The sequence below is a fragment of the Halichoerus grypus genome, chromosome X, assembly GCF_964656455.1.
Source record: "Halichoerus grypus chromosome X, mHalGry1.hap1.1, whole genome shotgun sequence".
NCBI classification, from domain to species: domain Eukaryota; kingdom Metazoa; phylum Chordata; class Mammalia; order Carnivora; family Phocidae; genus Halichoerus; species Halichoerus grypus.
In genome coordinates, this window is record NC_135727.1 from 21,329,844 (window position 1) to 21,340,553 (window position 10,710).

At 53.9% G+C, this 10,710-nt stretch overlaps 1 protein-coding gene across 1 annotated transcript in view; it reads right to left on the minus strand.

Annotated features, from left to right (window-relative positions):
- Positions 1-3,854: 3,854 nt before the first annotated feature.
- Positions 3,855-10,710, minus strand: part of SASH3 (SAM and SH3 domain containing 3) — a 12,414-nt gene continuing 5,558 nt past the window's right edge. Inside the window, exons 2-8 of the mRNA XM_036101621.2 lie at positions 10,444-10,539; positions 9,383-9,529; positions 7,891-8,032; positions 6,561-6,709; positions 6,201-6,410; positions 5,912-6,062; positions 3,855-5,351 (exon numbers count right to left, since the gene is read on the minus strand). Of these exons, the coding sequence (XP_035957514.1) occupies positions 5,161-5,351; positions 5,912-6,062; positions 6,201-6,410; positions 6,561-6,709; positions 7,891-8,032; positions 9,383-9,529; positions 10,444-10,539 (1,086 nt within the window). The 3' untranslated portion in view covers positions 3,855-5,160. The remainder of the gene's footprint in view (positions 5,352-5,911; positions 6,063-6,200; positions 6,411-6,560; positions 6,710-7,890; positions 8,033-9,382; positions 9,530-10,443; positions 10,540-10,710) is intronic.

Consider the following 10,710-nt stretch of genomic DNA (forward strand, 5'->3'; position numbering starts at 1 on the left):
CTTCCCACTTGATTGTGTTGTTGGCTGAATAATATAGAATGTGGCCGACGTTGTGTGAGAAGCTAAGGTAGCCTCTATTGTGAAGGAGAGGTGGGAGAGCCACTTCTTTTCCCCAGCTGGGAAACCTCATACTTCATCCTGAATTTGCTGACTTAGGTGGGGGGAAGGTGTTGGACCTTACTGAGACAACAGTGATCAGTGCCCTTTTTTCCTTTTAAGACCGTCTTTTAGCTTTTGTTTTAATGCCCTTGGTCTTGGCTGGCCCCACCACGGCCTCCACTTATGCGAAAGACCTGGGTATGGGGGTCTTTATGAGTGAGAGTTGGAAGCCACGGCTGGGGCCAGTGACGAACCACACTGCTATAGGGTTTGGCGGGTAGGAGAGAGAATTTGTGGAGTTGACAGCCTTCATTGCGGGGTTTTAGGGGAGCTGATCTGAACCTACCTGGGGAAGTCTAAGGGAAGCTTGTGAGAAATAGGGAGAACAAGTTCATTCCAGTGGGATGTGCTGATTCCCCCAGCTGCTTCCCTGATGAGCCAGGGAGGAGGAAGTTGCTCCTAACCTTGAATTGGGGAGGAGCTGGCTGGGCTCTAACTCTTTCTTCTTGAATCTGGCCTATATCCTCTTCCTTCTGGTAGCCCGTGGATGTCCAAGGGAATTGCCTGAAATAAGTGTAACTTTCAGGGCTGATCATCCTATTGTGAACGGGGCAGGTCCAGGGCTTCCCCCCACTCCTCAGGTGGTCTTTCTCTCCATCACCAGCCTCTCTGGGAGCTTGGTTATCAGTTTGTCTCTAGGCTGTAGCAGTTAGGCTGCAGACAAGCACATTTGGACATGGCCTTTGTGCCCATTCTTGAGCTCAGTACCCTGGAGGTTACAAGAGAGTCAGAAGGCCACCATTTATTGTTACCTTGGGCCGGGAACTTTATATGCATGATCTCATTTGTATCTCTAACAACCCAAAGAGGAAGAATATTATTAGATCATTATTCTTTTTTAAATTTAATTTTTATTTTTTTAATTAGTTTTTTATTGAGATATTATTAACATATAACATTGTGTACGTTTAGGGTGTGCAGTGTGTTGGCTTGATACATTTATATATTGCAATATAGATTATTATTCTTATTTTACAGAAAAGAAATGTGTATGTATGTAATTACCCAAAGTCATGTAATCAGTAAGTGGTGGAGCCAGGATTTGAAGGCACTTTAGTTTAACTCCAAAGCCTTTGCTCTTGGTCACTACATGAACTAAGGGTTCAAGGTGAGATGGGCCTTCAAGGGAGTGAAATGGAGGGAGCAAGGTGATGTGGATTTAGGGGATCAGACACATTATTATTCATTAGGCATTGATTTTGTCCTGGACACTCTGCTAAGTTTTACATACACTAGTTCATTCAATCTTTGTAACAACTGCATGGGGCTAGTACTATTATCCTTACCTTATTGATTTGGAAAGTGAGGCTCAAGGAGGTTAGGTGGCTTGTCCAGGATAACCCTGCTAAGGGACAAAGCCAAGACTTGAACTCAGGTGGGCCCTGACTCTTAATTGCTAGGCTTTGCCTGACCTAGAGGAGCTACCACTTGCTGTCCCCAGGCCCTGGAGGGGCCCAAGATCAGAGGGGCCCATTGTCCTCTTGGACTAGCCCACCCCTACCCTTCCAAGGGGAGCTAGAGGCTACAGCTGCCTGGGCTTCTGACATACTAGGTTGGGGGTTGGGGTAGGGGGTCTCCAGCTGGGAAGACTCAGCCTCTTGGACTGCAGCCCTCGGTTTGCTGGACTTAGGGTATCTCTTGGCATCTTCTAGATGTCCATGGGCTGGAGAAGAGGTCCTGGCAGCCCTGCCTGGAGGAGGAGCTTCGGGCCATGGGCTGTAGCCTCACCTGGCACTACCTTTCTCATCCCTCAGGCCCTGGCCTGTAGAGTACATTTCCTTGTTGCCCCTCCTCACTTGCCCCTCCCAAAGTCCTGTGGTCACTGGAGTCTTTGTATGACTACCTACTTCTAGCCTGTATCCAGCCTATAGACCCAGCTGGGGCCGGATAGTTCTGAGATGCTCCCACCCTCCTCCCTAGGCTGGGAGGGGAGTTCAAATTACTTTCTCAGTCTGATTTTGCTTTCTCTGATATTTTCCTTTCCCCAGCTTAGACCTAATAGATAGACAGTACCCAGGGATTTTGAAAGGTTTAGGAATCTCCTCTGATAAAGTCCTCTTGCTGTGTGTGACTTTTAAGTACTTTGGGCATTATTCATCCCCCACTCACCACCTTTCCAGAAGCCTGTGCCAAAAGATAGCAGGGTAATGACTTTGCCACTGCCCCAAATTGTAGGCCAGAGGTTTGGGCCTATTTATTTATTTGGTTTTATTTTTTTCAAAAATTAAAATGTTATTCCTTTTTAAATAGATGTAGAATAATAGATACTTTTGAAATTCAAACAAAAGAAGAATATAGAAAGTGAGTGTTTCTCTCCCTCACTCCCCCAGTCCCACCCCACTTTTCTCACTGGTAACCATTTGGTGCAGATCTTTCCAGTCTTTATTCTTTTGTATGCTTTCCTTTTTTTTAAATAAAAATGGAATCACCCTATAAATAATGTTTTAGTATTTGTTCCCCCCCATGATATAGCACAGACTTCTTTTACAACAAGAATGTTTGTACATTATTTGTGTAATTTAAAAAAAGTTTTAATTAATAAAAAATCATGAAGATTTTCCCTGTGTCATTATATATTTTTCTACATCATGATTAACGGCTACACAGTATTGTGTGAACAAACTATAATGTATCTAACTAATTCCCCATTTGTGTTGTTTCCAGTTTCCTACTCTTACAGACAAAGCTGTTGTATCTTTGTCCCTATCTGTGTGCACTTGTGCGGCTCTTTCTGCGGATCAAATCCTAGGAGGGGAATGGCTGGGTCAAAAGGTGTCAAAGGCACGTTACAGAGGGTCGGATTGCCCTCCGGAGGGCCGGGGGCCTCTGAAAGCTTGTTGGACTCCCTACTCAACTTCCTCAACCTGTCTGAGCTACGGTTTCCTCCTCTGTAAAATGGAAAGATGATGGTATGTACCTCAGCGGGGTGCTGTGCAGATTATCTGAGGGAGTCAATGCAGAATGCTTGGTTTCAGGCCCCAGTGTCGGTGCCCACTAAGTGACAACAGTTACTCGGTGCCATTGGAGCTTTGAGGCTGGCTTCTCCTTGTTTCTTTGGTGAGGATAATGCTGGCCGTTTCCTACTGCCCACAGCCACTAAGGGCAGTGGGATGAGTGCAGCTGAGAACAAGGCCTGGAAGCACAGTGGCCTTGTCTTCGCTCTGGGGGCAGCTCTCACTCCAGTCTGCCCTCCCTGATGCAGTTAATGCCGGCAGAAACAAAGGAAGCCAGGGGTCTTCGTCTCTGTCCCACCTCCTGGGAGATGGTGTAGCTTCAGTGGGCACGAGGTGGGGCCCAGGAGGAGGTGGCCTTAGAGGGAAGGCCCGGCCGAATCCAAATCTCTCCCTTTTGGACACTGGACAGGCCCTAGTGCCGGCCCTTCCTCACTGGGGAGGCCCTCAAGGCTCTTCTTAAATAATCATTCTAGGAAGAGACCACTCTCAGAGCCCAGCAAGGCCTGTGGCCCTGGGAGCCTGTACCCAGGGGACAGCTGGTTAGTGGGAAGAGCAGAGACCATTAGCGCTTCAAACTGGAGCTTTAGGTCAGCAGGATCAAGGGCACTGGGCATCTGCAGGGAAGGGGCAGATGGCCCTGAAAGGACAATGGAGGTCATTTTGCCAAGTCCAGCTTCGAAGGATATTGGTCTGACCCTCCCCCAGCCCTCTCTCCATAAGAAAGATAACTGGAGACTGTAATTAGTTCTACCTATGTTTATTGCTGCCAGCTTATCCCCCTCCATCCCCTCATATGTACACCCAAACCCTTCCCCCAAGCTAGCTTTTACCAAAGTTCCTCGTAGTAGGTCCAGAAGTGTGTTCACTAAGCAGGCAGTCTTAGATGTAGTGGGCACTGTCCCCAGGCCAGCTGGGCCCTGGGGAAGGGTTACTCTGCGAATTCAGGGCACAGACTTGGTACTGAGATCAAGGGAGGCCCCCACCAACAGATACACTTCCTCCCTTTCTGGAGCTCAGGGTACATCAAAACCTTTTGCAAAGCAAAGTTGGGGTAACAGACTCCCCATTGTCAAGCTTTGTGCTTTCTTTGCTTGTAAGAACCCATACAGGTGGCCAAGTCTGAGTTCAGACTTGCATGTGACTTCCGAGGGGCAGTTCTGTCCTTGGAAGCCAGATCTGACCATCTGCCATCAGCGTTCAGGGGAAGTGTCATTGGACGGAGCCAGGAGTGGAAGGGGGGAGTGCATGTTGCATGAGGTCTGGGCATTGTTTTAAGCTGGGGGGAGCTGCAGCTTGGCTTGAGTTATGTGGGGAGGTATGGAATGAATGAGCGGGAGGAGCCATTTCACTTGGGAGCCCAAGGCCCCTTCAGCTCCCTCAGTCAACCCCACTGGTGTCCTGGGCCACAGGTAACAGGAGAGCAGACATTTAATGTCCCAGAATGTCAGAGCTGGCAAGGCCCCCAGCAGTATCCATTCTAATCCCCACCAGTTAGTGGCCAAACCTCCAAAAAGGTTAAGGAGAAGGAATGTGGGAAAGGTACATGCGGCTTTCCTCAAGCCTTATTTGGGGAAATCTGTACCTACCCATGATCAGTTAGGGTCCTTTTAAAGGGCCAGCTTCCCTAGGGTTTTGAAACCGACCCGAAACACTGACTTGGCCTCCCTTTCAGGAGCAGTGTGCCAGGGGAAAGTGGTGTGGGGCTGAGGAGGGTTTGGGGGCCTCGGTGGTGAGGGACATGGGTAGGGCGGCCCCTCAGTGTCCCACTTGCTGTGGCTGGGAGCAGGTGGGGCCTGGAAGTTCTGTGCTGTCAGTAGCTGGTGGAGGGAGGAGGCTGCGCGGGTGGGATGTGCCTTGGGTGGCTCCCCATCCACTCCAGCCAAGCCTACGGCGCCCCGGCTGGCCCCTGCTGCCCTGGGCGCTCCTAGGGGAGCAGGGCCCGGCTCAGCACCAGTCCTCCAGGGAGTGCGCCACCGTGGGAGGCCGGGCCCGTCCCTGCAGTCTTTGCTGCTGGGGCCCGACCTAGGCCCGCGCCTCCACCTCTGCCTCAAGGCGCCCCGGCCAGGGAGAGGCCTTGCAGCTGCTCCTCAGCGCCTGCCAACTCGGCCTCATCACGTCCGCTCTCCGAGCCCTCGAAGCAGCCAGAGTCTCGAGGAATGTCCACCTTGGGTCCAGACACTGTGTTTGCAGCTGGCTCCTGGCTGCTTTCCGCACCCTCTTCCGCCTCCTCGCTGCCGGCTGCCGGGCCAAAGGAGGGGATGGAATATGGCGGGGGGGCTTGGGCCTTAGCTGGGAAGGGGCTCAGAGGCCCCAGGAAGCCCCTGTGTGTGTGGGGGGGTAGGGACTCTGGGAAGTCCACTGTGGGCAGTCTTTCCCTCTGGGCACCCACTACCACCCCTGCCCCTCTCACCCTTCCCGGCTTAGAACCAGGTGGGGTGGTTTCCAAGCCAGCAACCCAGCCCCGGAGCCCAACTTCTTTAGCAGCCAGCTAGGGGCCGGGAAACCTGCGCTTGATTGCTGGCTCTGCTATGACCCAGCTTGGAAGCCTCGAGTACATGCCTTACCTTCTCCGGCCTTAAGTCTCCCCTTTCATCCCAAAGGGAGTTGGACCCCATCATCCCTAAGGCCCCTCTGTCCGCAAACTTTGCCTGAGACTGGAATTCAAGTGTGGAAAGTGCCTTCCCACTGCAGAGGGGTGCCGGGGCTGAGTGTGGTCATTGGGCCGGGCTGGGGCAGGCCTTCCCTCCCCGGAATACCTGGAGGCACCCCCCCCAAACCCGGCTCCTAAACCCACTCACTGTCGTAGTCCAGCAGCAGCTCGGCAGCCGTGAGCAGCTTGGCCCGGTGCTGTGGGTCCATGATGTTCAGCTCATTGAGGTGTGTTTCCCGCAGCTCCTTGAAGTCCTCCAGCGTCTGGTAGCCATTGAGCAGCAGGGTGGACGTGTGTTCCTGCGGGCAAAGGCAGACCCCCAGTGGGGCCACATACAAGCCACCCCCGCTTGGGATCCCTCCCTTCCCACATAGCTGACCACGCCCTAGCCTCCGTCCCTGGGGCAAGTGTGCCTCCCTGGAGGTCCCAGCTCCAACCTCCAGGCCTATGCGCTCCAGCAGCTCATGCAGAGTCTTGGGCTTGGGCCTCTTGCCCTTGCTTTGTCGGCGACTGGGGCGGGCGGGCCCCGCAGCCTCCTCAGGCAGCACATCCACGTAGATGAACTTGAAAGATCCCAGCCTGCCATTGAGCAGGCCCAGCCACGTGCCCACAGGTGGCTTTTCAATGATCTGGATCACATCTCCTTTCTGTGGGAGGACAGGAGAGCAGAGTGGAGCAGGGGAGAGGAGAAGGGTATTCCCTTGGCTTCCATGGACACCGTCCTATCCTGGCTCAGTACAGCCTTCTTTATGGGCCCAGCCTGCCAGGCTCAGGAGGGGCCTAGATGCCAACCTTACCTGCAGTTTCAGCGAGTCACGGTCGTAGGGGCTGGGAGTGAAGTCGGTGTGGACTCGTGCCCTGCCACAGAAGGGCCCTGTGTACTGGGGGGCAGGTGGTTCCTCTCCGAAGCTGCTAGAACCTGGGCTGGGGCTGCAGAGCTCACTGCCTGCAGGAGATGGGGCAGGGAGGAGGGTCACCTTTGTCGCAAGACAGCTGGAGGAGTACCCAGCAGGTAGCTGCCAGGGGCTGTGGCTAGAAATCCCAAGGCCACCCTGCAGGAGCCCAGCTTCACCTTTGGGGCCTCAGACATGAAAACAGTTGACCACAGAAGGAGAAAGGGCTCACAGACCAAAGAATGAGCAAATTGGGAGGACCTCTACAGACCATCTGGGCCCAATGAACAGATAAGGAAAACTGAAGCCAGACAGGCCAACTGAGCGCCCAAGACCTCTCACCTTATAATTGGTAGCCCTGGGTCCATTTGACTCCAGGTCTCCTGACTCCCAGTCCAGTGCTCCTGGAAGCCACCTTCCACACAGGAAACCACACCCTAAACTAGTATTTTACTTTCTGTATGTAATAAGACTCAGCATCTAGTTACAACATCACATGGAAACTCAGAAGGGCTCTTTCTCTCTGGGAAGGGTGGGATGAAGGGCATTATAAGTGGCTTTCAGTGGGGGCAGGGAGGTGTCTGTGGAGCCAGAGAAAGAGCACGGAACTTAGAACTAGCCTGAGGGGTGAGAAGGCCAGTGCCTCCGTGGGTCTGCAGCTCAGAGCCTGCAGCCCCTCCTCCAGGAGGGGCTGCTAGAACCTCCTGTCCAACCTCATAGGCACCTAGAAGATGCCAAATGGCGCCCTGAGCCCAGCAAACAAAGGGCTGCAGTCTAAGAGGCTGAGACCTCCCCGCGGGAGACCCTCTAGCCCCACCCCCAGTCTGGGATGTCAGAGGCCCAGGTGGCTGGAGCCTCTAGCTCCCCTTGGAAGGGTGGCGTTGGGCTAGTCCAAGAGCGCAGTGGGGCTCATCGTCTCCCTTGGGCCCCTCCAGGGCCTGGCGACAGCAAGTGGCAGCCCCTCCAGGGTAGACCTCAGTTCAAGACTGGGTCATCTTGGGCAAAGTGAAAAACCTCCCTGAGTCTCAGTTTTCACATCAATAAAGTGGGGATGATAGTGCCAGCACCGTGAAGTTATTGTGAAAATGTAATGTGAAGACGGCCGGGAAAGTTCCCCGAAGGCAAACTGCTAAGGTTCATTCCTCTTACCTCCCTCCCACACAGCCAGCTTCGAGGCCCTAACCCAGTCCTTTTCTCCAGACTCAGCAGATGTCCCCTTCGGTCGCCTACTCACCCGTGGAGGCCTGGCGGCTAAGTGCCGGGAGCTCACGCTCCTCCTGCTCAGAAAAGGCCAGTGCCATCTTCTCGGGGCCGGGGCTGTCCAGGCTGCAGTCTGGAGATGTCGGGGAGGCGGAGCCCTCCTCCAGAGTGTCTCCCTGCAGGGGACGGGAGGCAGGGGACCCTGAGCAGCCCTGGCTGGGGCGCCCAGGGGCTCAGAGGAAATGGGCCTGGGCTCTCCGGGGGGTGGGGGTGGGGGTGGGGGCTCCGAGGCTTTGCAAGCTCCCGCTTCGCTGATGTGGGAATGACCGTCCTCAGGCGGCGACCTCCTGCAGCAGGAATGTGCGGGGTCCGCGCGGAGAGGGCTGCGGCGCCCGAGCTGGGGCTCAGAGGGGCCGCCAGGGCCGAGCTACCTTCGGCCGTGCTCCTGCGTGCCAGGCGGGCCTGTCAGGTCCTTGCACCCTCACAGTGACACTTCAGGGCAAGCGCTCTGATGGTCCCCAGTTCACAGAGGAGCAGTCACGGAGGAACGTCCCCAAGGCCGCACAGGAACCCACAACCGAGCTGAGCTGGCCTGACTCCAGAGCTCCTCCGCCTCACCACACACCTCAGGGCGGGGGCCGCCCTTTCACAAGCGGCCCGGCTCTCTAGGAACCAAAGGCCCGATTCCTGCGTCCTACAGACTCCCCTCCGTGGAGTCGCTCACCGAGCCGCACACCCTGGGGGCCAATGCCGCCACGCGGAGGCTACAGAGGCAAATAACCTCAAGAGCCCAGAGAACAGTGAAACGTAGTATAAGATTCAGGAAATTATGAGTTTTGAAGGTTGCCCGTAGTCTCTTTATTTTCAATGGAACTTACTTAATTCTAAGTTTATAGAACGTAATTTTTGGTAATGGTTGGCTTTCACCCCTGGCACACCAAATTCCTCAAAATTTGACCAGTTGCTGTCCTGAGCTGGTAGGAGCCAGTAAGAGCTGACTCGGGCACTCCCCCCCCCCCCCCCCCCGCGAACCTTCGGTCAGAGCCATGGCCACAGCCGGCTCACTGTGTGACGTCAACTACTTGCACGTGCCTGCCCCACAGCTGTCTGTCCCACCCTCTCTCCCTGGGCCCAAGCCAGCCTTCTCTCCTAGGGGCCCCTCTTCCAATCCAGTCTTCCCAATCCCAGAGGCTAGTTCCAAGCAAAACTTTGAGGTGGATGAATTTGCTTCAGGCAATTGCATCTCCCTTTCAAGCGCCGCCCCCCCTCCTCAGGCCAGGCTTCCTCGGAAGCTTCTGTTACCCAGACTTTCATCCCTCCTCAGACCCCACTCCTGCTCCCTCAGGACCATGCCTTGCTGCCAGGCTCATGGCTGAGTGAGCTCTCTTCCCTTATGACCTTCCTTCTCATAGTGAATCAGGCCCTCAGGCCCAGTACCCGAGCTATGGCCGTCAAGGTGGCCATGCTCACAGGCGGCCAGAGCACTGCCTGCCCTCCCTGCCCCCCACCCCTCCCCCAGGCCTTACCATCTCTTCTGACAGGGCCTTCACCATCATCTTGCCCATCTTCCTGTTCATGGTTCGGGAAATCACGGCCCTCCACTTTTTCCCCAGCTTTTTGCCACTCTTCCCAGCATCTTCTGTGGTAGGGACACCTGACTCATCTTCTGGAATCTGTGACAACAAAGGAGGAGGTCCGGGATTTAGGGGCAGAAGGAGACCTTCAGGTCCTGGCAGAGGATGGGGGTGGGAATGAGAGGCTCCCATCCCCTTCCCTCCTAGCCCCAGTCCCGTACTCAGCCCCATTAATCTGTAATTAATTTGACAATTACAGGTGACCCTTGAACAACGTGCGGGTTAGTGGCGCCGACTACCCCCGCCCTGCGCAGATAAAAATCCACATATAACATTTGACTCCCCCAAAACTTAACTATTCATAGCCAACTGTTAACCAGAAGGCTTACTGATAACAGGGGGTTAATACATATTTTGTGTGTATATGTACTATATTCTTACTATAAAGTAAGCTAGAGAAAAGAAAACATTACTAAGAAAATTATAAGGAGGAAGGGGCGCCTGGGTGGCTCAGTCGTTAAGCGTCTGCCTTCGGCTCAGGTCATGATCCCAGGGTCCTGGGATCGAGCCCCACATCCGAGCTTTCTGCTCAGCGGGAAGCCTGCTTCTCCCTCTCCCACTCCCCCTGCTTGTGTTCCCTCTCTCGCTGTCTCTCTGTCAAATAAATAAATAAAATCTTAAAAAAAAAAAAAAAAAAAAAAAAAAAAAAAAAAAAAAAAAAAAAGAAAATTATAAGGAGGAGAAAATACATTTACAGTCCTGTACTGTATTTGTTGAAAAAAAATAAATCTGCGCGTAAGTGGACCCATGCTGTTCAAACCCGTGTTGTTCAAGGGTCAACTGTAATTTGTAATTGAAAACAATGTGGGTGATTTCTAGGGGGCCCAGAATTTTGACGGGTGGGAGGGTTGGCCTTCTGTGTGTAAGCAGGCTTTCCTCAACAATCCCCAGATCTCCTCTTCCCCCCACCCAGGGCCTGCAGCCAGACCCCCCTGGGAGGCTCTGCAACTCACATTATCATCCAGATTAAATTCCTTCTCGCTCACCACGGGGGAGCTGGGTTTGGATTTGGCAAAATCCTTGAAGCTGCTGGAGCGCTGAAGTGAGAGCTGGAAGAAGCAGAGGTGTGGCCCTCAGTGGCTGGAAAATGGCTGGCGGAGTGAGGAGCCAGGAGCTGTCCCCGGCTCCGGGCATGGGCACACCCCGCAGGGCTAGGCAGCACGCAGTTGCCCTGAGGAGCCAGGGCTACTGAGCGGAAGCGTCAAGGTGTCCTTGGAGCC